We start from the raw sequence: 26,029 nt of genomic DNA, 5'->3' as shown, positions 1-26,029 counted from the left end.
ACAAACAAGGCAAGGCAGGCAGAAAAAAAGAGCTCAGACAACCTGGGCAGGCAAGGAAGGTCAACCCCACCCCCCATTTCATTCTGGAAGTTTTGTCCAAAGGGTGCCTTTTCCAGAATTCCTCTAGGAGAGTTGGGGGAGGGGGGGGGCAGGCAGGAACAGCCTACAACTTGTTCCTTCAGCACCTGGGAGTAGCCACACAGTCTGGGTGGCTGTTTCTTCTTTGTCCCCTGTGTCCCTGTGACTCTTTCTGCTGTGTCCACTGAGTGGCAGAAGTCCAGGCCCGGCACCTTCCAGGCCTGGGAAGTGGAGTCCTGGGGAAGGGAGAGGGTGGCAAAGCTCCCTTGGGCAGGGGCATTCCGGAGAGAGCCGGTGGAGCTTGGCCAAGGCCAAGAACAGCCAGGGGTGGGGAGAGATCATGGTGGGGTGGGGCTGCGGGTACCCGGTTGTTTTTTTCCTTCTCTGTGCTCCACCCCGTGCATTCTTCTGAAGGGCAGGCTCCCAGCCCTCGGCCCCCGGGAGTGGGGGTGCGCGCGGTGCAGCGTGCGGAGGGGTCCGGCGGGCGACGGGGGCCTAGACGCGACTCCACCTGGCGCACGGCTTCGGTGGCATCTCAGGCGGGGCGAGCGGTGGGCGCCGCTCCGGAGGTCACCGAGTCCCGCGTCGGTGGCACGTGGTTCTGTGCGGGCCGCGCGGGGAGGGGTGCCCCCGCGGTGCCCCCTGCCCTCCCTCCTGCCCTCGGCTCCTCCCCGGGGCCTGCGCGCCCCGCCCCGGGCGGGAGGGGACCGGGGGCGGGACCCACGGGGTAGGCGCGCCGACCGGCCGGGCCAGGTGCAGCGCCCGCGTGTCTGGGGGCCGCAGCGGCCCCGGAGGAGCGTCCCGGTGTCCGGCCTGCCGGTGCCGCGTCCCTGCGCCCCCTTCGCCGGACGCCGGCGCCCCTCGGAACCCAGGTAACCGAGGGCGGGACCCCGCGCCTGGGGTCCACGCGCACCCCGCCGTCGCCCCCGCGCTGCCCGCGGCCCGCCGAGGTCGCCGAGGGCCGCTCTCGGAAGGAAAGTTTGCGCCGGGACCGCCGCGCCCCGGGCGGAGGCGACAGGCATCCGCGGCCCCGCACGTCCCCGCGCGGGGAGCCCGAGCGGAGCTGGGGCGGGCGCGCCGGGTCTCCGCGGACACCTGGGGATGCCGGCCCTCTCGCGCGTCCCATCTCTCACTCCCCTGGGCGTTTGCGCCCCTCCCCGCCCGTCCCCGAGCCCCTGAGCAGAGTCCTCGGATGGGGACTGCGGAGTTGGTGAATTCTGGAGGGATGTTTACATTCGCGCTTCCCGCCGCCCGGGGGCCAGACCCACGACGGGAGAGCTGGCCACGCCAGGCGGGGTGCGGGTGAGGGGGCGTCCCCTGCCTGGGGTGGGGGGCGGCTGGGCCCTGCTGAGGTGGGTGCCCAGCCACCGGGGCATCCCGGCTTCTGTTCTGTCTTCCGGCAGGCCGCCGCCCGGCTGGGCATCCTTGGCTCCCCCCAGGCACTCCCCAAGCCCCAGTCGGATGAGTTGAGAGCAGGAGGGAGGGTGGCGTCCCCAACCCCCCCTTCCCCCACCAGCCCGGCAGGGGCCTAGCTAGGTCTAGAGCTCTGTGACCCTTGCGGACCTGAGCAGAATGGGCTTCGTGCAGCCCAGGCGGCGAGGATGCCCAGCTCAGTGTGAGGATGGGGGTGAAAGATGCCCTTTTCCACGCAGAACCCGAGAGAGCAGATGAGGGAGGTGCGTGGATCAGAGTAAGAGCTAACATCACTAGCATGGACGCGTCGCTGATTTCATTCCCCCCCCTACAATAAACCAGCGAGGTAGTAGGTCTTATCCCATTAGCAAGGTTGGGGGGGTGGGGGGGGGAGGAGGAGGAGTCTCAAACAGGTTAAGTCATTTGGGGGGGGAAAATATGGTAGACCTGAACTTCAAACCAGTCTCCTAGAGCCAGGTGGTTGGTGCTCGGGCCTCTGCCTCAGCAGGGGTTCCTTTCTTCTCCCCCTCCTCCCCTCTTCCCTGGAGGTTCTTCTGGAAGGGGTAGGTCAGGAAAGGGCACCTCCAAGAAGAAGTAAAATCCGGTCAGGCGGCTCCTCAAGAGAGAGCCAGCTCCTTGCTAAGCTCCAGGACTGCGGGAGGCAGGCACCTGTTTTGTTCACTGCCGTAGCCATAGTTTCCCGGCTCCCAGAGGCTGCCCAACAGGAAGGGACTGAATCAACCTCGAAGGGCAGAGATTCTTTCCTTTGGACTGGAAAGGTGCCTCCTGCCACCGAGGGTCCTTGACACCCACTTGGGGTGGTTTGATGCTTTATAAACCAGCGAGCGCATCCATGATCCCCTGTGCTTTTCCAGACAGGTAGGCTTTGCCTTTACCCTGGATCCAATTGTCAGGCCCAAGGGAGGTGGGTTATGTGCCCGGCTTCGCCCTGCCCTAGGAGACCGAGGCCTCTGTCCCATTTGCACTGGAGTCCTACCCAGCCTTCCAGGAAATCTCATTGGAAACTTGACCCTTTGCCTCCTCCTTCTCCTTACCCATTCATGGGGCGACCATGGATGGAGGGCAGAGACGGTGCATGCCTCACTTTCCTCATTTGTAACACGGGGACAATAGAGTCTGCGTGGTTTTATGAGTGAGCGGTCCAGAGGGCTCTGTAAGCTTCCCAGCAAACTGTAAGAGATGATGGTGATTTCCTCCTGTGTATGTGTGTTAGCCTGAGCTCCCCACGTGGCCTGTGAATACGTCTGGGAAGCGATCACACATCTTTGGTCTCCCTCAGAGAGCTGGTCTTATCCTGAGCGTACAGTAGGTTCACAGGAAGTATTCACCGATCAAAAACAGTCTCTACAGGAAGAGAAGGTGCTAAAATTGGATTTTTTTAAATCCTTCCCCCCATCCTTATGTAAGCAGAGAGAACATTCTACCATACAGGGGAGGCTGCAGGAGGAGGGACCGGAGGGGTCTGAGAGCCCCTAGAGGAGGAGGTGGTCAGGGTCTGGCTCATTCTAGGCCACGGTCAAGTGGGGAAGCATGGCAGGGGGTGTAGGCCTTTCCATGGCAGGGCCCTGAAGACTTTTGAGGCCCTGCCAGGAGCCCTGGAGCCCTGAACTCCCCAGCCGGCCCAGGTGTTCCCTTTGCCCTCAGGACAGGCCCGCACAGCCAGAGTTGGCCAGTTGTCTTCCCTGGAGGAGGCCTCTGCCAGTTCCTGGGTCTTAACCAGAAGCCAGTAGGGGAAGAGGTTTAGACCCAGAATTTCTCAGCTGGAACGGCGTTAGAGGCCGTATCCCTTCTACCCCCTCCGTGCTGTATTTTCCATATCAGCGAACATCCTGTCTCGTTTCCTTTTCTATCTCGTTTATCATCTGTCTTCCCCGGTTAGCATATCAGGGCCGTGAAGGCAGGGCTTTCTGTCGGTTTTAGTCACGGCTCTGCCGCCGGGGATCGGCGCTGTGGCTTGTGTGTAATGGGTGCTTACTTAATGTGTGTTGAATAAATGAACACATTCAGCCCCACCCCTCCTCTCCTCACGGGGAGACTGAGGCCCAGAGTGACCTGTTGGAGGCAGAGCTGGAGTCCTTCTTGATGGAACCCAAGTTCGTTCAAAGCTGGGTCTCTGTCCCCTGCACCTGGTTGCTCGCGGTGCTTGAGAGCTGCCTTGGCAAGAACCTTCAGGTCACCCAGAGAGGCAGCTCCCAGGCAGAACGCATGGCCACCCTGCGAACTGAGAGAGCCAGGGAGGAGTGCTCCCCTTTAGACTCCCATCCCCCAAAGAAAACTCCCAGTGCTGCTCTCCAGAGGTGGGAAGTTCCTCAGTTAGTGGCAAAAACAGTGGCCTTTCCAGGCAGTCTTTTAAAATTCCCCGGGACACTGGGGAACCAAGGAGGAGGACCAGAGCCAGGTCCCCAGGCAGCCCTGGGGGGAAGGATGGAGCTTCAGATCATGGGCCAAGGTTAACAAACCAGTCTGAGAAGGTGTGACCAGATGTGTGGGCTGGGAAGAGTGAGGACATTATTCTGCCCACGGCCCTGGGGAAGGGTTGGGGCTCTGAGACCTCACTTAGGAATCTGATCAGAGTGGTTTCCTTGGAGGACCCAAGAACTACCCCAGTGCAGGGACAAGCAGGATGGAGAAGCTCGAGGGTGGGGGTGGAGTGGAGGTCCAAGAACTATCTACAGTAGAAGCCGGAACTTTCTATGCAATAGAAAATATGGAACACACCTACACACACACCAAGCGGCTTCGGCCCCGCCCCCATGGTTCTTTTCAGCCGCCATCTTCAGCAAAGGAATTTTATCTGTGTCTCAAGGCAAAACTCTGGGCCCCTGTGGAGTCAATTGGAGAAGAGATGGGACAAAGATGACTTCCGGAGGAAGTTAGTAGGGCCATAGGTGGGAGGTGAGGTCCCTGGAGGCATTTCCTCTTCACACTCACAGGAAATGTGGCTCCTGCCTTCTTCCCCGATGGCTTGGAGGGGTTGGAGGGGTGATCGTTGCATTTTAATACCAGTCATAAGCATTCAGTAATTGTTAGCTGTTTGCCAGGCCGTGTTCTAACCTCTCTGCACGAATCGGTTAATCTTTACAATAACTCCATGACGTTGAAACCCGTGTCGTCTGCATTTGACAGATGTGGAGACCGAGGCCCAGAGCGGTGGTGTAACTTTGCCCAAGATAACACTTGGGCAGAGGGAGAGGGGGGCCAGAGGTACCCTGGACGGCCGTAGCCTCTCCGCCGTGCTGCCTCTCTACGACCCAGCGGGCCACACAGATGGGACAGAGAGCCTGGACGCCAGGGTGGCCAGCACCCGCCTTGGGGAGCTTTGGCTGTTTCCCCCGAGCCCTGCTCTTGACCCCCTTTTCCGTTCTCATTGTGGTTTGCCAGATGCAGAGCGGAAATGCCCCTGTGCCTTGGTGTTGGGGGAGACACCCAGAAGTTGTGCCTCTAGGGATGTACGTGTTTACGAGTTTATCAGCTGTTTGGAAAAAATTGGGGAGGAAGGGGACCGGGAGATGGGGGGGGGGGGCGGACAAAGAAAATGCTTTGCCTGAAGAAGTGAATCCATAATGGTGACTCCTTCTGTGTCCCACTGTGGTCCCCCCTCCTTGCTCCCCAACTGCTCCCTACGGGCTCCCTTCCCCTGGAGCAGGCGAGAGCCTGACCCGAGACATAGCTTATGCATTCCTGACCCCTGGCCTTCTCTTTATCGCCCCCATCACTACAAGTTCGGTGGCTTCCAGCAACAGCGAATGGAAAAGTTCGCCTATTGTGACATAGCGTGAGTCAGCCCTTCTTCAACGATGGGGTTGCACAGTCAGCTCTGAGGCCTTGGCTTGCACCCCGGTACCTGGAGACCTGGGGCTGGTTGCTTGGGGAAAAGGACAGGGTGACTCTAGACATTATTTTGAAATTATGCAGGTGGCAGCGAGGGGCCAACAGGTGCAAGAGACACAGCCGTTTTTAGTGTGTGGGAGAAAAGGCAGCATGTCCCAGAGCAGTGACCCAAGCTGTAACTCCTGCCCTTGCCGTGTCCTCTAAGGCAGGGTTTGTTTCACAGGATTGGCCTCACTTGTGGCCCTGACCACCCCCAGCGTGCTCTGCGGGGTGTGAGTGGTGAATTTTGCCTAGGCCTCAAGCCCGCATTTTGCCGGAGCACACCATCGCCCATGAGACGTTTTTTCCCCTTCAGTTATTCGGGAGCCCCCTGGCCAGGCTGACCGCGGTAGAAGTGATTGGGAGCCTGTCAAAGGCCCAGAGCCCAGCCACCCTGGGCTCCTAGGTCGCGTGGTCCTAAATCGGGCCACTCTGCCAGCCCAGTACCAATCTTTGAGTTGGTCACTGCACTCTTGGGAGCTCAAGGCTGCTGTGGCTGGTGGGGAACCATGGGTGCTAATTCTGATACTATATCACGGTGTGACTTTGGCCCTGTCCCTTCCTGGGTGGGCCTCATCGGTAGAAAACAGCTTGGCTTAGATCAGCATTTCTCACCTCAGCGCTAGTGACGTCTGGGAGCAGGACAGGTCTTTGTTGTGGGGGTGGGGGCCGCCCTGTGCGTCGCGGGATGCTTAGCAGCAACGTTGGCTTCTACCCCTCGGATGCCAGGTGCCGGGGCCACCTGTCACTTCCGTCTTGACGACCAACGATGTCTCCAGATGTTGCTCAGTGTCCCGGAGGCAAAATCATCTCCGGTGGAGAACCCCAGGGGGTCTCTGGTTGAAGACACCTTGATGACTAGGGACACATTTGTCTTTTCCAGCCCCTATTTTATAAATATGGACAGTGCATGAACGGGGACAGTGCATGACCCTGGGGATAGGGTCTCCAACGGCTTGTAGGGTGCGACGTGAGCTATGAGGAAAAGGGAGGCTCTGGGCCACTGCCTCTTGCTGAGCCCCAAGGCCAAGTTCACTCTGCCTTCCAGACCTTGGCTTACATAAGAAGGTGATGGGAGGAGGCAGGCCTGTGGTCCCCATGAGCACTAAGGTTGGAAGCCCTCCAGCCAGTGACTAATAGTCTCTACGTGCCCTAAGGGTTCAGCTTCTCCTCCACAGTCCCCTGTCCCCTCTCTGGCTGCCTGCCCCTGAGAGGACACAGGAAGTGAATCAGCCCAGCCAGTGGGTAGCCAGTGGGGGGGGGGGGGGGGCGGTGGTGGTGTGGGATGCAACCCAGTGGTGTCAGACGCAAGGTCCACACACGCCTGCACTGACCCAGCCCTGGCTTTATTTTGTTTATTCCTCCCAAGTTAGCTGTTTATTAACTTTGTCCACAGAAGCCCCTTCTGACCTCATTGCCTGATGGAAGGGCGAAAATGTGTCTCCTCCAGGGGTGGAAGGGGTTTGTCAGTGAATCCTGGAAGTAAGTCATTGTTCTGGGTACAGCAGGCTGTGAGATTTGGGATAGCATTAACCCAGATGATTGGTTTGGGTTATTCATTCTTTTTCTTTAATTTTTTCTACTGAGGTATAACTAATGTTTAACGTGTTGATTTCAGGTTTACAACATAATGATTTGATATTAGCATACACTGCGAGGGGATCACCATCGGTCCCCATACAAAGTTGACTTAAAACATTTTTTTTTTCCTTGATGTTTAATATTTTTGAGAGAGAGAGAGAGAGAGGAGACACAGAATCCGAAGCGGGCTCTAGGCTCCGAGCTGTCGGCACAGAGCCCGACGCGGGGCTCGAACTCACAAACCGCGATGCCCCCAAGGTTGACTTTTGTGAGCTGCTCTTGACAGCTTTCAAGTGTGCACAACGATGTTATTACTATTTTTATTTAAAAGCTTATTTAGTTTGAGAGAGAGAAAGGGAGTGAGAGTGGGGGAGAGGGGTGGAGAGAGAGAGAGAGGAAAAGAGAGAATCCCAATCTCCCACTGTCGGCAGGGAGCCGGACATGGGGCTCAACCTCAGGAACCCCACCATCAGTCCGAGAGGACAAAGATTCAGTACTTAATTGCAGAGCCACAGGTGTGCCCTATAAACTCCGTACCCACTGAATACTAACTGAAAGTCTAAACCTGTTAAACACTAACTCCCCGTCGCCTCCATCCTGCAGCCCCTGGTTGCCACTGTTCTTTCTGCCTCTGTGAATCGGACCGTTCTGGGTCCCACGTGTAAGCAGGATCACACGCCATGTGAGCCCCCCATCTGGGCTCTTCACTTAGCATCATGTTTTAAAGTTCATTAGGTGCGTCAGAATTTCCTTCCCTATAAAGGCCAAATAGCAGGGCGCCTGGGTGGCTCAGTAGGTTAAGCGCCAGACTTCGGCTCCAGTCGCGATCCCACGGTTCGTGGGTTCGAGCCCCACGTCGGGATCTGTGCTGACAGCTCAGAGCCCGGAACCTGCTTCAGCTTCTGTGTCTCCCTCTCTCTCTGCCCCTCCCCTGCTCGTGCTCCGTCTCTCTCTCTCTCTCTCTCTCTCTCAAAAATAAATAAACATTAAAGACAATTAAAAAAAAATAAGGGCTGAATAGTATCCCACCGTTAAGTATATACCACATTTTCTTCCTCCATTCACCTGTTGGTGGACATTTGGGTTGCTGCTGCCTTTTGACCGTTGCCAGTAGTATAGCCATGAACGTGGGTGTGCAGATAATCCGTTTGGGTCCCCGCTCCCAGTTCTTCTGTATATATTCCCAGCAGCAGACTTGCCGGGTCAGATGGAAATTCTGCGGTTAACCTTTTGAGGCGTCGCCGTACTGGTGAGGAAGAGGTGTCAGAAGTGGATGTTAACGGTGAACACGAGATATCCAAGCATCCAGGTAGAGGAGAGGCGGGAGAGCACAGAGCAGGGGAAGGAAGGGCCGACCCGTGCCGTGAAGCACAGTGGTGCGTGTGCTTGCTGAAGCTGGGTGTGGCTGGCGAGGGGGCCGTGGAGAGGGTCGTGGACCTCGAAAGGTGGGTGGACCAGGCTGGCGAACTTGGGCTCCTGGCTATGGGCCGTAAGAGGTGCTGAAGGGGTTTTTAATCGGGAAGTGATACCAGCCAGAAGGATGTCCGTGCGGGTGGTGTCACGGGCGGACTGGGAGGGAAAGACGCTTAAGGCGAGGGCCAGGTGGGTCAAAACTGGGTACCGCTGAAGCCGGGTCGCCGGTGTGCATGGAGGGAGCAGGTCTCAGGGTGGACCTGCTTCGGCAGCTGGGTGAACCGAGGTGCCTGCCCCTGCCTGGGTCAGCTGACGGGGGAGTGGCCTGTTTGGCAAGATGACCAAGGGGCAAGCTGGGGCCCGATGGTCTGGAAGGGTCTCTTAGGACCCCTAGGGTGGGGACGAGGGTCGGAGTGGGGTGCAGAGCAGTGGGACCACACGGAAGGGGCGACCTTGGGGTGGCACAGAGGGCCCAGAAGAGCCGGAGGCCAGGACGCCACCCCTGCCTGGTCCGGGTCCGCCCCGCCCTGAGCGCGTCATACCAATCCACACCATCAGTCTCTGCGCTTGGGGCTGGGTGCTGGGGGTGGGGGATAGATAAACGTGAGCCGGTTACACATCACATATCGTGAGCCGGTAAGTGTGATTCACTTACGCATCCTCCAAAGCTTAGGAAATGGAACTCGGCCAATATCTTTGCACAGTTACGCATGGAATCACATTCGGGGTCGGCGATCCCTGGCGGAAGTAGAGCGTGTACTGAGAGGGTGTCACGGGTCCGTGATTTAGTCCAGGTCAGGGTCTCTCACCTCAGAGCTACTGCCATTCTGGGCCAGGTCATCCCGCGTCGTGGGGGGGCTGTCTCGTGCCTTGTGGGACGTTCAGGAGCATCCCTGGCCTCTGCCCATTGGGTGACAGTAGCCACACACACTCCCGGCCCATTTGTGACACCCAAAAATGTCTCCCAGGCGTTGCCCGATGTCCCCTGGTGGGACAGAAATCACCTTCAGTTGGGATCCGTCGGTCCGGAGGCCGGGAGATGCTTCTTGCAGGAACGATGTGAATCCACGCTCTAGAAGATAGGTAAGAATTAATCAAGATGAAACAGACCTAGGGAGCGGGGGAGAGTACTCCGGGCTTAGGTGACAGTGTGTGCTCAGGCCCTGACGTGGGGAAGAGCGTGAAGAGAGACCAGCCAGGGGAGGCATGGTGGAGGTGGGGAGAGGGGCCAGACGCTTGGGGTGCTTGGGAGGGAGCACAGGCCAGGGAGCCTCCCGGACGCGCGGGATGGAACTGTTGGAGGCTGGCGAGTGACATTTGGGCATTTTGGGTTGGAGCCCCCTGGGAGGCTTCCAGGTGGGGCCCTGAGCTCAGAAGAGAGGTCTGGCCAGAGGTACACGTCTGGGAGTCACATGCATACCCATGATGAGTGAAGCCCTGGGGTGGACGAGGCAGCCCAGGGAGAGCAGACGGACCTGGAAGCGAGCTCCACCATGTAGAGACTGGGGAGGAGCTCCCAGAGAGGGAGCAGAGAAAAACCGTGGTGCCTGGTGCGGGGGAGAGTCGGAGAGTCGGGGAGGAGGGCGAGGCCGCTGTGAGGTCGGTGGGGCCGGAGTGGCCACTGGAGTCGGAGACCAGAAATCAAGGAGCCCAGTGCCCTGGGGCAGGTCGGGCTGAGGCAACGGGGCAGGAGGGAACAGAGACAGACGGCGTGTCTGGAGAAGCAGAGGTACAGACACCTCTGTGGAGGTGAGAGGAAGCCAGAAAGGGAGGCGGGTCAGGGAAGGTTTTGTTCTGTTTATTTCATCCGCTTGTTGCTCACCTCCCCCCGCCCCGCCTTCTTTTCTTAGAAAGTAAACGTACGTGGTGCCGAAAAAATTTTAAATTGCAGAGACTTCCCTGTGAAAAGTCTCTGTCTCCCGTCTCCCTTGGCCTCCTAGCGCTCTCCCCTTCCTGGAAGCAGCTTCACCAGCTTCCTACGTACCCTTCCAGAGACGGTTCTGGCACGAATCAGTAAAACCGTGTATCGATTCATTCTCCCCCAAAGGGTGGCCCATGGGTGCCCTTCATTTGTCGTTTCCCCACTTAGCTCTCTTGGGATGCTTCCAGATTGGTCCCTCGAGTGTTCACGGCTGTAGAATGTGCCACTGCGTGGATGTCGCACGTTTATTTGATGAATCTCCTGGTTTTGGGGTGTCACAAACAACGTCCCACTGAATCGCCTTGTCATCTAGTCATTTTGCAGTAGGCGGTTCATGTGGGATAAAGTCTCGGGAGAGGAATTGAAGGGCCGGAAGGGTGTGTGTTTGGATTTTGAAAGATATCAGCAGACCGCTCTCCATAAAAGTTTAGAAAGATACACTCCAGCGGTAGATGAGGGTGCTCTGGTCCCATGCCCTCTTATGTGAAGTGTTACCAAACTCGCTGACATTTGCCAACCTGGAAGGTAAAAATAGTTTCTCAATAGAGTTTTAATTTGCAATTCTTGGCTGTGTTCACCGACCTGAGAGCCACTTGTGTTTTCTTTACTGTGAACTGTCTTTTCATATATTTTGCCTCCTTTCTCTCAGGTGGTTGGTCTTTTTCTTATTGAATTGGAGGCGATCTTTATATATGAAGGAAACTAGTGTTTTGTCTAGAAGATCAATTACAAGTGTTTCCCCCACAGTTGATCAAGAAGTTTTTGGCTGTCGCTGCATTTTATTTTATTTTATTTATTTTTTTAACAATTATGAATGCCGAGGGAGAGAGTCAACTGAGTGGCGGGTCCCTGGTGGGGAGGTCCCTGAGGAAGCATTGGGGTGAGTTCCCGGTTGGGAAACTCCTCTCTGTTGTGTAACAGGCAGAGGGAGGGAGGAGTCTGCAGTTAGTCCAGGGATGGGGTTGTGTTGACGAGGAATCAGAAAGCTAGCGGGGCAGGAGACTGATGGTGTTAGCCAGAGAGCAGTTGATTAAAAAGCACTGGAAACTCAGCTAGATGCCGGGAGGCAAGTGGATGCATCATGTGCTTTCTTAGACTAACGGTCCCAGTTGTTTATATCTTGCCTGTGATCTGGAGCCTTCCTTATCTCACTCTTACACGCCACATAACGTCCCCTGCCCTGAACCACCCGGGGCCAGGGACCAGACAACTGGGGACAGCCCCTGTGCCCCAGAGCCCGCCTGAACTGTTCAAACTAGCTAACCCTAAGCTAGTCACCCTGCCCTGCCTTGCCTTCCCCATGGAAACCCTAATAAAGGCAGTGGCCTGTGTCTTCCCCTCATTCCTTTCTGCCCCCTGACCAACACGGGTGCTTTTCCACGTGGCCCTGGGAAGTGTAACACGCTCCCTCTCGGGAAATGTAAGTAATAAAAATCTTCTTTCAAGGGCATTAGCTTCTCTGCGTGTCCCTTGGTCACTTCCATATGTTAAAACCCTATGCATACAGTTGAGACAACAGTGCCCCTGGACAGGGACAGAGTATGAGGGGCTGTCGACTGCCGGTCCCAGTGAGGCTCCAAAACTGTCACAGTGTGGGTGGTTAAATAAGCAGGCTGTCCGGGGGGAGGGGGAGGCTTCCTGGAGGAGGTGGCCTGGAGATGAGGAGAGGCCTCGGTGGTGGGGATGGCAGGAACTCAGATGAGGAGGGCCGTGGAGGTGGAGGAGGGTGGGCAGAGGTCCAAAGTGAGGCTGGAGAAGAAGATAAGAGAGGGGGGCAGGTCTGATCACGGAAGGGGGAGAAGAAGTAGGTGATAGGGTCCAAGATGCAGGGTGGGTCCTGTGGATACTTGTTGAAAGTGGGTTTTTTTTTTTTTTAATTCCCAAGAGTACTTTGACTTTGTGTGAGCTCCCTGTGGGGGCTCAGGGTGGGGCTGCTTCTGGTGGTGAGTCTAAACAGTGACAGGTGGTCTAACCCCACATTAGGACCAACCCAACTCCCAGGAAGACAGCAGCCTCCCTGCACCTTAGCCTTTTTTTTTTTTTTTAACATTTATTTATTTTTAAGAGACAGAGAGACAGAGTGTAAGCAGGGGAAGGGCAGAGAGAGAGAGAGAGGGAGACACAGAGTCCACAGCAGGCTCCAGGCTCCGAGCTGTCAGCACAGAGCCCGACGCGGGGCTCGAACTCACGAACCGTGAGATCGTGACCTGAGCCGAAGTCGGACGCCCAACCGACTGAGCCACCCAGGCGCCCCCTTACCTTTTTGATGGCACGTTAACACCACCCATCCATGGATGAATTCGCCTCCCCACCTTCACTCCCCCAGCTTGCAACCACCAGCCCCACACCGGCACCCTGCTCCCACCCTTCAGCTGCTTACACAGCGGCCCTGTTTCCCCTCCTGTCTCAAGAGAGCCTCCACCAGTGTGGTGTTTTCTGTCTCCCCCGTGAACACCCCCTCCTCTCTTCCAGAGCCTCCCTCGGGCTCAGATGCCAGCGGGTTTTGAGCCGCAGAGTGGCATCTGAATTGGGAGAAGCATTCTTAAAGACCAAATAGCCTTCGAACCATGGCGAGCGGGGTGTTAGTGGCGGAACGTTCGGCGATGGCATTGCTGTGCTGGAGCTGGGGGGGGGGGGGGGCCCTCGCCGATCCACGCTGCGGCACACCACGTGGCGTCTTTTCGGGGAGGGTGGCGGGGAGGGTTTGCCTGTTCCGATCACGTGGGCCTGGGTCCCGGGCCTGTGCGCTCCGGGTGAGCGAGTCCAAAGGGAGTTCATACACAAATACACGCACACAGCCGGCGATTACTCATGCTACCTTGCGATTTCCTTATTGTTGCCCAGGGAATTATTTACCTTTTTGAGAGTGGAATTTGTGGGGAAGTAATGTCGTATTCACCGAGTGCTTGTCTAGCTCTTATGAGCTCTGAACTGGGCCGTGTGCCGTGGGTCTTAGAATGCTGCCGTGTTTGCTTTGCCTCCCCAGGAAAGACACCGTGTAATGATTCACTAACATGCTGTGCAGGCCCAGCCACCAGCGCCAGCTAGGAGGACAAAGGGAAGCCAGCTGGGCTGTGGTTGGCAGAGCAGACTTCTTGAAAGAGGAAGAGCTCAAGCAGACAGTGGGTGTGGAAAAGGTGTGGAGAGGAAAGGAGGGGAAAGGAGGTCTGGGGAGGAGGCCCCTGGTTCTCGCAGTCCGCGGGCCAGCTGTCCATGGGGGAGGTCGAGGGGCAGGAGGATGGTGATGGCTTCCCTGGGGGCAACAGGTGAGCCGCTGGGATGGGAGGGGACGGGAGGCAGCAGAGTCCCCATGGGCTCTGTCAATAGCGGTGGGGGGGGTGCTGGGTCCCCGCTGCTTGCAGGGGAGCCCCTGGGGCGCCCTCAAGCTAGATGGGCGGGGATGGACTCAGTGACCTTGCCCTTCAGTGAGGCTGAAGTGTCCTTGGGATGCCCCCAGGGCAGGGAGCAAGTGTGTCCCCAGATCGGGGCTCCCTGATGCCTTGGGGGGGGGGGGATCCTTTTGAAAGTAGGGGTGGGGAGCTGCAGCTGAAATGTGGGATGTTAGTAGTTCGTTTCTCGGATGTTTTGGGGACACATCCTCTCTAGAACCGGACCGATGGTTTACAAACCAAAAAAAAATGGCAGTGTTAAAAAAAAAAAAAAAGAAAAGAAAAAAGGAAATTGTGTGAAGGAGGATGAAACATTTGGCTTAACCATGAAGCTGGGGAGAGGATGTGAGAGGGAGAAAGTGAGAGCCCTGCTGCCCTCCCCGCTCCTCCCTCCTCCCTCCTCCCTGCAGTCAGGCTTGGCTTAATCACTGTCCTCCTGGACGAGTTCCTCTGAGTCCAGCTGATGCTTGAGCGTTGGAATGTTGCTCAGCAAGCCTGGGGGCTTCGGGACTTACCCCAGGACCACCGTGCTGTGTGATCCTGGGTAAGCGGCCGATGTCTCTGGGTCTGGGTTTCACGCCGGGCATCTCTTCTAGAGAAATTTTGCCCTTTGGATGCCTTTGCTTGCCGTCCTCAGGGTTTCCTTAAGACTCTGAAAAGAGCAGAAGAGGGGTCTGAGGAAGTGAATTCCCCGGGGCAGGGGATGGGGGGGGGGGCAGCCGGGCCGGTTTGGGGGGGCTCTTGGGCCAGGCTGGGCCAGATAGGCCTCCACCCCGCCTGCCTGGGTGTGCTGAGTGGGAACACCCACCCTTCATTGTCCCAAGGCCTCAGATTTGACTTTCAAAGGAAGAGTACCCCTCCTGATAAGGTGGGCCTCGTTCCATTACAGCTGGCTTTGTTTGGGCTCCAGGGCTTGAGGAGGACAGGCCTATGTGGGTGACATTGTCCCTGCAGTGGGTGAGCAAGAGCGCTTTGTGCCTTCAGCACCGCAAACCAGGCACCTGCTGCTGTGGGCAGGTAGGCTGCCTCCCGTTTTCTCATGCTGGGATGAGGAAACTGAGGCACAGGCAGGACACGCGGCGTGTGCAGGGTCTCTTGGGCCTCCCAGGGACAGCTCAGTCAGACGCGCACCAGGTCTTTGGACTCCTTGCCCTTGTCGTCTTCCCGAAAACCGTTTAGGATGGGCCCTAACGCGCCCGGGTTCTGTGCCCTGATTTCTCCCCCATGAGCACCAGCTGCTGCCCAGTGCCCGTGGAAGCGGACTCACTTTGCTCCGGGAGGAAGATCTGGGCCTCTGTGTGGAAAGTGAGGGGACGGAAATTTCCTCCCATAATTTCAGCTAATCCCGGCGCCACCTCCCCCTCTCCCCGGTGTCCTGGAATGTACCTTCGGCCCTTCCTTCAAAGCCCAAACAAATGAATCTGTAATGGTGAAATTCACCGTGTTGAGGCGACCACTTTTCTACCTCCCCACACAGATGCAGCCCAGTGTGACATCCCTGGGCCAAGAAGCAAGAGAGACCTTTTGACCGGGCTTGCTGCTTCACGGTGCTCTGTGGGACGCCGTGGGGACATGTGCAGGGGAGACGTGTTTGAAGCACAAAAATGATCGTTTTCTTCTCACTGTTCACGTAGAGGCCTGGTGTCCCCCCCCCCCCCCCCCACCGCACTCCCCCCGGGCAAAGTGAATCATTTTCAACACCAACCAGTGGCTGCAGGGGCTTTTGGGAGCAGGCAGGGATGGCCGGGGTCAGGGACAGACGCAGCCAGAATCCCCCCCTTCCCACCTTCACCCGCTCGCTTGTTCCTCGCCGCGGACTCTGGTGGCCCAGTTGGGTTCTGGGCAGACCTGAGGGCAGGGGCGCAGGCCAGCTGGGGCCTCAGAGGTGGTCCAGCAGCGGAAGTCCAGAGAAGGTGGGGGGTTGCCGTTTCCACCGTCCTGAGCGCTGACTGCACAGTTGTGGGGGCTGATCTGGAAGGACCTCTTATTCCCATTTTCAGGGGCTTTTGACAAATGCATTTTGCCTCGGCCCTTGAAAAAAGCCTGTGCTTAACAATGCTAGAATAAGGACCTGTGGCACAGGTCAGCCCATGGGGCTCTGAATCCACCGTATTCAAATATTGTGAAATGTATTGGCTAGGATGTGGGGTTAGCAGGAAAAATAACGTTCCAGTGAGGAGGAAGGAAGGTCAGCTTTGCAATCTACCTTGTAGCCCACGGCAGGCCGGGGGAGGAACGTCCTCCGTCGGGTTGGCATAAATTCGGGGGCACCACTGAACCCCTGCTGTGCACCAAGCCCGAACCGGGCCGGAGAGGTAGTCACTCTGGGGGTTGTGAAAGTGCCCCCGCCCCCAGGGGCATAGGGTCAAAGCCCAGTGGAGCATACACTGCCCATAAGGGCTTGGAATAGACCAAGGGACTTCGAATCAACATCATCCCCATTTTACAGAGGAGGAGAGTGAGGGCCGGAGAGGCTCCGGGGCTCAAAGCCAGGTGCGTCTGACTCCCACATCACCGATGGGAACGACTGCGTGTGACGGAGGCTCCTGCCTATCTGAGCTCCTCAGTGGCTATGGGGCCACGTAGAAGCCATACCCTTTCCTGACTGGGCCCTCTGTCCTTCTCTGACCCTCAGCGTCGTCTGGTCTCAGCTGAGGGTTTGGGCACGCGCCAGCCACCTCCCCATCGCCCTGCCCAGTCCCTGCAACCCTCTTCCTTCTGCCAGGTCACACTTCCCTGGCTCCTTGCTGCCCCTGACCATTTGCCTGGCACCCGGGGGCTGTGTTCCCTGGGTAGTAATTCCATGGACTTGTTTTCCCACCAGTTCAATCAGTCAACAGCTCCCCCCACCGCCCCAGGCCCAGTGGGGGAAGATAACGATTGCTAAGGAAGGCAGCTCACGAATTCTGAGGAAGGAGTCGGGGAGGGAGGTGGCTTTGAGCTACCTGGCGCAAAGTGGGGCTGCAGCCAGAGGTGCGGGGTCTGGGCCTCCTCCCTGTGCCCCCCTGCCCCCCTCGTTCCTTCCCCTCCTGCAGCTCTTGTCTCTCTGAACCCTGCACCGCCAGGATGCCGACCCACATTCCTGCCCTGGGCCTTTGCTTTATAGTCCCCGTCCCTGGGGGCACTCTTCTCTCCTCTGCCAGGCCACCCTTCCCCTCTCAAGCTCGGCTTCCCCTGGGAACCTTCCCTCACTACCCGACACCCTTGCTCTGGGCCCCTTCTCTGAACTCCCCTACCGCACTGGGCAGATCTTTTCTGAGCTCTCCCTAGCAGGTCAGGCGCTGGTTTCTGGGACTCGCCGTCCAGGAGGGAGGCGGATGTGCTGTCCCCGGAGCACCCGTGCAGCAGGACTGGCAGAGGAGGCCCAGGGAGGCCCAGGGGCTGGCGTCTGAGGGGCTCAGGTGGACGCTGAAGGGGAGATAGAATTTTCCAGGCCATCTGCCTGCGGAGGGAGCCGCGCACAGAGAGGCGTGGCGGGGTGGTCAGATGACGATTCGAGTGTGGATATGTGGCCTTCGAGGTAGCTGTGAATCCCCAGGGGGGTGTATCCGGGAGGCGGGTGGCCCCTCAGAGAAGTCTGTCTCCTTCCTTCCTATTGATCCTTCAAAATATTATGAAATGTGTCCCCAGAAAGAAGGGGTCTCTGAGGGCAGCCGTAATTTCTCCTACTCTGCCCAGCAGGGGCTGAGTCATGGGCACCTGCTCACTGGGCACGCACTTTCCACCCGCACACTTTCCACCTTCTCCTGCGGACACTGGTCCCCAGCTCCCCGTACTTCTGCTCACTTTGGGCTCTGAGTGTTTTGTCTCCCGACTGGATCTAGGCCGCGTGGAGGTGGACAGTTGTCGCAGGATGGGGCCATGCCTGGGAGTCGGCACTGGAGCTTAATAGCCCGGCGGGTCTCCGGGCTGCACCCCCCCCCCCCCGAGGATTCTGACTCCAAAAGCCCAAGATGGGCTCAGCCTAGTCTGTTCTGTATTTCCAGCAACAACCCCTGGGTTATTTGGATGCACGGCTGAGTTTGGGACTTCATGTGAAAGAGGTTTGCCAGGCCCCTGTCCGGACCCCTGACTTCACCCTCCTCCCCAGGGTAGGTGCCTCAGACCTCATCTGGACACTTCCAAGGTGGGGGGCTCAGTGCCCACGGAGCAGGCCTTCCTCACTGGGGGACAGTGCCTCTGTGGCTTGAGCTGAAGCCCGCCTCCCAGGAGAACCCCCCTGGGGGTCTTGGTTCTGACCTTAGGGGTTGCATGACCTCCTTCGGTTTTCCACACCTGCTTCCCCAGGATGTGGGAAGGCGCTGCGTGCCCCGTCCTCACCGGTCTCCCTCCTCTCCTTCCTCCTGTGGTCTGGGCTCCCTTGCAGGCTGACAGCCTTATCTCAGACTTTTAAGTTTCTCATCAGGTTAGAGGCTTGGGAAGGCGGTAGAGATCGGATCGTGTGTTTTCCAGCAGCCCCACACTTCCCCGTTGGGGTGAAGGGGTCCCCCAACAGTCAGGGCCTGCATTCACCTTCCGTCAACCTGGCAGGGACTCACCCTTTCCCAGCCCGGGGGGAGGAACCTGCCCACGCGCGCACCCCGGATGGAGGCCAGTGAGCTGCGAGATATGGACGCCCTGGTGCTCGCTCCGCAGAGCTCAGTGGTAGGTAGGCCAGCTCTGGGTGGGTCAGAATCTCAGCTTTCTCGTCTCTGGCTGTGCCTGTCGTCACCGGGCTTCACCTTCCCAACCTGACTTTTGGAGAGCTTATCCTAACTGAGCTGTGGTGGGCTGGGGGGAAGCAGTATGTTTTAAAGCTTTCTAGGTGGAGGGCCGCCTGGGGGTGGCTTAGTCGGTCAAGGCTCTGACTCTTAATCTCACTCAGCTCAGGTCAGGATCTCCGCTCGGTTCATGGGATCGAGCTCCGCGTCAGGCTCTGTGGGCTCTACGTTGATAGCGAGGAGCCTGCTTGAGATTCTCTCCTCTCTCCCTCTGCCCCTTGCCCCCCTCCTCTGTCTCTCTCCCCAAATAAATAATCATAAAAAAAATAAATAAAAACTTTCTAGGTGGTTCTGAGTTGAGGACCACCGGGCTACATGCCCAGCACCCGTAGGTCTAGCTCCGACTACCCGTGGGAAGAGTTTACCCTGGAGTAAAAGAGCCAAGGCCCTCTTGCTCTGTGTGTCCCAGAATATGGAAATGTTTTAATATATTACATGTATTTCACAAAGCTCATAAGAAGGCATTTAAAAATTTAAATCAAATATTCAATAATTAAAAAGGACAAAACTGTATTAACATCTTAGAACATCAAGTAACTGTAAAATTTATAAAGACAGACATAGGTCTAGTCTACGTTGGGAGCTAAACACAGATGAAGCATCCAACACATTAAAAGCCACACGCTTCAAAAGCACCACATCCAATGGTGAAACATTGGAAGTTGCAATATTATCTGATTCCCCTTTTAAAGCAGAGTCTTTAAAAAGCACGCTGGTGGTATCGCTGTGTCTCGAATATGTTTTTCTCTGTAAGATTTTCTAGCAGAAGCTGTTCCTGGCTCTAACCCTAGCCGGGGAATGGTGAGAAGATATATTTGTGAGATATCTTCGAGTATTTTCCGCTGACAAGGCCTTCTGGCTTTTTCTCAGGGCCTGCAGTCGTTTATTTATAAGGAGCCCTTGTTTTTGTTTTTAAAGCATTTCCAGCTTATCCTCTGGTTCTTTGGTTTTATCTTGTTCTGATGGAGATTCTGAGGCAACGTTTCTGGTGTCAGTTTCACAACCGTCATGTTGATATTCCAAATGTTCGGAGAGTCTGCAAATAGAGTAGTAATTATTCTTGCTACAGAGTTTCACATTGTCTCCTGCCAGGCAATGCCTGAGCAGGACTTGAGACCTCTGTCACATCTCAGGGTCTTTTGTCCTTTTTTTTTTTTTTTTTTTTACATTGTGCTTGTCTCCTTTTTATTTATTTTTTTTAATTTTTTTTTAACATTTATTTATTTTTGGGACAGAGAGAGACAGAGTATGAACGGGGGAGGGGCAGAGAGAGAGGGAGACACAGAATCGGAAGCAGGCTCCAAGCCATCAGCCCAGGGCCCGACGCGGGGCTCGAACTCACGAACCGCGAGATCGTGACCTGAGCTGAAGTCGGACGCTTAACCGACTGAGCCCCCAGGCGCCCCGCTTGTCTCCTTTTTAAAACACGTACACAAATCGAGACGTAAGTATGATGGACTCCCACGACTGGCCTCAACAGTGACCAGCTCACGGCCAATCTTCCTTCACCTCTACCCTTACCCACCACCCCCTGCCCCCAGCTGGAGTCTGTCGAAGCCAGTCTAAGACATTATCTCATTTCACCTGTAATCCCTTCACTATACCTCTCGGAAGGAGAAGGGCCCTGTAAGACACCCAGCCGTGGTTCTATTATTGCACCCTAGGAATTGATCGTTTCTCACCATCATAAAATACCCGGCATTCAGAGTCCCCCAGTTGTCTCATACATTTTTTTTTTTACAATTGGCTTGAGATTTCAGATGTTAAAAATCCTGAAATAAAAAAATCGGGGAGCAAGCAAAAATAACACCCTTTTGGCACTGACGTACAGGATTTATGAACAGAGCATGGCAACCACCAGGCAGAAGGTTCTACACGGACGGGTCAGACCCTGCCTTTGGGGTTCAGAGGGCAGTGGGCAGCAGAAATCATTTGGTGGTTCGGCAACCAAATTGATGCATTCAATCAGTAGTAATACTGTGCCCAGTCCCGGGCAGGGCGCCGTGGACATAGCCGTGAACCAGGCAGACTCGAACCAGGCAGTCTTGACTGAGGGGGGCCAGGGTCCTGGCATTTCACTGTGAAGCTTGCACGTGGGATGATAGAGACTTTTGCAAGTGATCCTTGAGTTTAGCCTTGAAGAATGGGTAGAATTCCATCAAGAAGAGAAAGTGGGAGAGGAGGTGCCCCACTCCTAGTAAACAGGAAGTGCAAAAGCATGGAGCGTGCAAGGACAGAGAAGAGAGATGGGTGTGATGGGGTGTGGGGCGTGTGGCGAGGCGGGCGGTAGCTGAGGCTGGGGCTGTCGGGGGGGGCGCTGTGGAGGTCTTGGGGTTATGCTAAGGAGCGGAATCTTCTGGGCCCTTTGAGAGGAGACCCCATGCCTTGGTCTGTAGGAGCATCGTTGGGCCATGGGTCAGGAGAGCAGAGCCTTGGAGGAACCACGAAGAGTTATTTGGATTTCCAGGCCCTTCCTGGAGCCCTCCATCCGCTAGACCAGGAGTCCTGCATGCGGTGGTGGGGGCAGGCCTGTGTCTGTCTTGAACTCCATGGATCTCCAGGGCAGGCACGGGGCCTGGCACACAGAAAGTACTCACTCCGTGTCCGTTGACTGATGACCTCCTCCCGGTGCTCCCAGTGCAGGGCACTCCTGCCCACTTCCACCCTCACCGTGGTCATGAGAGAGGGAGCCCCCTTTAGGCTTCGCCTGGGAGAAATATGGTGGCTCTTCCAAAATGGGAAGGCTTTAGTCTTTAGGTGCCCCAGGTACCCTGAATGGGGCACTTCAGGACCAGGGTTGCCCCTGGGTCAGCAGGCAGGACAGGGCACAAGGAGGAAGGCTCAGATACGAGCTTCTTGGCGGGTGTGTGTGGGGAAAGGTTGGTCTTTGCAACCCATGGATTGGCTCACATGGCTGATTTCTCAAGACTCGCCAAGGGCGGGAGGACTAACTCATTCACCTATTTCCTTTTAATAGCGTTGTTGCTTTAGTGAAAAAAAAAAAAAAAAAACAACCACGTAATAATACACATGCTCATTGTGGGCAAACGCTAGTGTTCTAGAAAAGGAGGAGGAAGAGAGTAAAGCAGATACCTAGGGCTCACCACTACCGTCTAGAGGGAACCGCCGTGAACACACTTTGGGGAACATCCTTGCAAACACTTTTCTGTCCATAAATACAAGCAGTTAACAGTAACACGGTTTTATGTGGATGGTATTACAAGATTTATGCTGCCCCATAACCCGGGTTTTTTTTTTTTTGTTTTTTTTTTTAACGTTTAACAGCATCTCACGACACCGTTTCCTGTCAGTAACCACACAGATCTGTAACATTTTTAATCGCCGCACGGTGCCGTTCTGCATGGGTGTACCATAACTTACCCAGCCAGCTCTGTGTTGCCAGCAATTTGGATCGTTTCCAGTTTTTCACAATGTGCTGAAGAATATCATTCAGCTTCTTCAGATGTTCGATAATGGCCTAGCAGTAACTAGCTGGAAGAGCCGGGATCGCTGGAATAAAAGGAAAGGTTCGGTTCATTCACCGAGTCCTAAAGCCACGCTGGGAGGTCGCCATGGCAACCCCTCCCCCGCTCGTGGAGTGCCCATGAGCTACACCTCCAGCCGGGGAGGTGGGTCAGAGCTGAAAAGGAAGCAGTCTATTTTTCAAGCAAAATTATACCCCCAGGGCAGAGGGGGCATGAGTGTTAGTGCAGAGCCGAGATGGTCTAGGGCGCCGTGGTGATAAGAGCCACTTTTTATTGAGTGCCTGTTATCGGGGAGATACCGTGGTTTTTCATCCCTGCAAGAGCCATTGATACTTGTATTATCCTCATTTAGCTGATAAGAAAATTCAAGTGGCAGAGGTTAGGTGACCGCCAAGGGGCACACGGTAAACGATGGAGCCAGGATTTGGAATTGTCCTGCAGCCACCGCTCAGGACCATACCAGCCTCTCCCCGGCCACCATCCCTGAGACCCCCAGTCCCGACTCCCCGCCACCTGGTGCGTTCATTCCCATGGCATTCAGAGGGCGCGCGCTGAGCCTTCCTCTGGGCTCTTCTGCGGGCTCCGTCCTGGGCACTTCCCACCTGGTACCCCCCACCACCTCCATGCTGAACTGTGGACAGCTCCCCGCGTGTGCACTCCGCCTGGGCCCCTGCTGCACCCTCAGTATATTTGCTTAATTGTTTTAATATTTATTTTATTTTATTTTTGAGAGAGAGAGAGAGAGAGAGAGACAGAGTGCAAGAGGGGGAGGGGCAGAGAGAGAGGGAGACAAAGAATCCAAAGCAGGCTCCAGGCTCTGAGCGGTCTGCACAGAGCCCGACGCGGGGCTCCAACTCCCAAACCGAAGTGGGACCGAGCCACCCAGGCGCCCCTGCACCCGCAGTGTAGAGCGGTCTCTGTCCTCCGTGGCGGTGGCACTCCTGTTGATTCTTCGAGACTTGGCTCCAACCTCGTGCCTTCAGGAAGTCTTGCCTGACTCCCTGGTGTGGCGCCCCTCCTCCGTGCTCCCCAGAAGCGTCTGCTGTGTTTGTATCACTTGTCAGTGCTGATCTCCTGCCTGTGAGAATGTGAGCTAAGGGATGAGAGGGTTTCCCCCCCACCCCGTTTCCTACGGTAGCCTCGGACACATCGTGGGTGTTCAGTAATGGGTGCTGAATGAATGAGTCAAGGACGGAGCGTCTTCCTGTCCACTCTCCATTTCTGCCCCCTGCCCTGGGCAGCTGTCCCCAGGGAGAACACAGGGATGATTTTAACCTGTCGTCTTGGATGAACACGCTACCAGCAGCTGCTCCGGGCTGCCCCGCCTCTCACCTGGCTGGTTCCCCCACATTGCCCCGCAGCACTGGCCCCCAGCCTTTGCCCTCCTCCAGACCGGCTCGCCCCTTTCTCTCACAGTTCTTGCCTTGCCCTGCCAGAGAAACCGAGGTACTGGGAGAATCTTCTGGATCACGGCTCCTGCCCTCCCAACTGTGTCAGCTTTGCTTTATCAGTGCCTGACTTTTTCTCGTCCCTTGGGTCTTCTGTCTGCTCTTCTCCCTCGAGGGGACCTTTGAAGGTCATTTCTCTCTGCCTCCTAAATCTATCTGTAGCCTTGATTTCTCCTCCAGGACATGGTCACGTACTTTTAAAACTACAGGGGCGCCTGGGTGGCTCAGTCGGTTAGGCATCTGACTTCAGCTCAGGTCATGGTCTTGCGGTTGGTGAGTTTGAGGCCCATGTCATACTCTGTGCTGACAGCTCAGAGCCTGGAGCCTGCCTCGGATTCTGTGTCTCCCTCCCTCTCTCTCTGCCCCTCCCCTGCTCTCCCTCTCTCCCTCTCAAAAACAAATAAACATTAAAAAAAACTTAAAAATTTTTAAAACTGCAAATCTGTGCAAGTCTGGAATCTGTCCTGGTCTTACTCCCCTCCTTCGTGGGTGTCACTATTTCCCAGCCCTTAGGAGATGCCGCTTTGAGACCCGGGCTCGCTGTGATCAGACACCTGACCTTGATCCCCAGAACCCAAACTGCACATCTCCGGCCAGGCCTGGCAGGGGTGAGCCGGCTGCTGTGAGCCTGACAGGGCTTACCTCCATTTACCCAGAGGAAAGGAACAGCCAGTTGTAGCCATGGGTGAACTTGACCTTCAGATTTGCCAAGAGAAACTGGAGTCCAGGTTTCTATATGACATCCCTTGATTTTTTAAATGTTGGCCTATGTTTGTTTTTCTTGATAGACCTGATTCTTTTTTACAGCAGTGTTAGGTTTCTGGAAAAATTATGTAGGATGTAGAAAGCGTTCCCGATGTCCCCTTCTGTCCTACTCCTTTCCCCTATTATGAATAGCTTGCGTTGGTGTGGTACATTTGTTACAACTGATGACCCAACACTGATACGTCATTAACTAATGCCCGTAGTTACATCAGGGTTCACTCTGGTACATTCTGTGTGCTTCGGCGAGGATATAATGTTGATGTATCCACCATGGCAGGATCATGCCAGTTTTGTTTTTTTTTTTTCCATGCTTCTTGTTTTTGAAACACTTTGGAAGCCCAGACCCTCTACTTTCCACACTTCCCTCCCACGACACGCCTCCTGTTCATTTTCTCCTCCCCACCCTGCAGGCAGCTCTTAGCTCTCTGAGCTCTGGACCTGCCGATCCCTGGACAGGGACAGTGTGCTGTCACACTTCTCTCCTATCAGACGATGAAGTCCTTGAGGCACTCAGAGAAGTCTGTAAGCCTAGAAGTCTGCATCCTCAAGGACAGGCCTTGAGTGCTTTGGAATTGGCTCTGTGCTTGGATGTGTGCTGGGTCCGGGGCTTCCAGGGAACAGGCTTTGGGTGCAGTTGATAACGGGGAGAGCAAGCATATGGCAAGGGACAGAGACCTGGGCAAATCTCAAGTTTCAGTGGCTGCAGGGAGGGGAGAGGAGGTGTCTCAGCAAGGAGGAGAGTTGAGGGCAAACTGTCTGGATGCTCGAATCCTTAGTAGGAGCGAGCGGAAGTCTCCGGAGGGAAGGGAAGGAGGCTTGGAGCCATCACGAATGCGATTAGTGGCCTTATGAAAGCGGCCTGAGATGGCTTCCTTGCCCCTCCCTCCATGTGAGGACACAGCAAGAACTCTGCACCCAGAAGAGGGCCTTCACCATGACCCTGAAATGCTGGCACCCTGATCTTGGACTTCCAGCCTCCAGAACTGTGGGCGATAAATGTTTGTGGTTTATAAACCCTCTACTCTGTGGGATTTTGTTGAGCAGCCTGATGGGCTAAGCCAAAGTGTGTATATTTGTGATTTATATTTTTCTGGAAGATTTGGAGAAAATAAAATGTTATATTAATACAAACATAGTTAAGTGATTCTCACGTTTTCTTTTATCTATTTAAAAAAGGGTTTTTTTTTAATGTTTTATTTATTTTTGGGAGCGAGGCAGAGCTCTCAAACAGAGGAGGGGCAGAGACAGAGGGAGACACAGAATCCGAAACAGGCTCCAAGCTCTGAGCTGTCAGCACAGAGCCCGACGCGGGGCTCGAACCCATGAACTGTGAGATCGTGACCTGAGCTGAAGGCGGACACCCAACCAACTGAGCCACCCAGGAGCCCCCACACATGTTTTCTTATAGGTACTTTTTTCATTGAGGTAAAATATGCATGACATAAAATTTACCATTTCAACCATTTTTAAGCATAAAGTTCAGTAACATTATTTATATTCACGATGTTGTACACGCATCATCACTATCCATTTCCAGAACGTTCTCAACACCCCAAACAGAAACTCTGTACCCATTAAACAACAACTTCCCATTTACTTCTCTCTCCAGCTAATGGCAACCTCGATTTTATCTTCTGCCTCTATAAATTTGCCTATTCTAGGTACCGTGTCTAAGTGGAATCATATGGTATTTGCCCTTTTTTAATCTAGCTTATTCACTTAGCATAGTGTTTGCAGGGTTCCTCCACGTGGTAGCATGTGCCAGAATTTTATTCCTTTTTAACGCTGAGTAATAATCCTGTTGCACGCATGTCCCACACTGGGTTCATTCATTTGCTGACGGACACTCGGGTTCCTTCCACCTTTCGGGTGTTGTGAATCCTGC

At 55.5% G+C, this 26,029-nt stretch overlaps 1 protein-coding gene and 1 long non-coding RNA gene across 9 annotated transcripts in view; one reads left to right on the top strand and one right to left on the bottom strand.

Moving 5' to 3' along the window:
* The first annotated feature begins 510 nt into the window (after positions 1 to 510).
* Positions 511 to 26,029, top strand: part of PAQR5 (progestin and adipoQ receptor family member 5) — a 74,221-nt gene continuing 48,702 nt past the window's right edge. Inside the window, exon 1 of one of the 7 annotated variants that reach the window (XM_027067643.2) lies at positions 511 to 950. Coding sequence is in view for 2 of the 7 variants with exons in the window: in XM_053223813.1 (XP_053079788.1) it covers positions 14,166 to 14,230 (65 nt within the window). In the remaining 5 variants the exon portion in view is untranslated. The other 6 variants (XM_027067644.2, XM_053223816.1, XM_015078623.3 and 3 more) reach the window with 6 other exon arrangements.
* LOC128315908 (uncharacterized) lies at positions 7,115 to 13,463 on the bottom strand. Of its 2 annotated transcripts, none has more exons than XR_008299081.1 (2): positions 12,678 to 13,463; positions 7,115 to 10,815 (listed from the first exon to the last, which is right to left on the bottom strand). It is a non-coding gene; the product is annotated as an uncharacterized LOC128315908 (long non-coding RNA). The 2 variants fall into 2 exon arrangements; XR_008299082.1 differs by having other exon boundaries at positions 12,864 to 13,463.

Source organism: Acinonyx jubatus, chromosome B3, assembly GCF_027475565.1.
Source record: "Acinonyx jubatus isolate Ajub_Pintada_27869175 chromosome B3, VMU_Ajub_asm_v1.0, whole genome shotgun sequence".
NCBI classification, from domain to species: Eukaryota; Metazoa; Chordata; class Mammalia; order Carnivora; family Felidae; genus Acinonyx; species Acinonyx jubatus.
The sequence above is the reverse complement of the archived record's forward strand: the minus strand, read 5'-3'. Positions and strand labels throughout refer to the sequence as shown.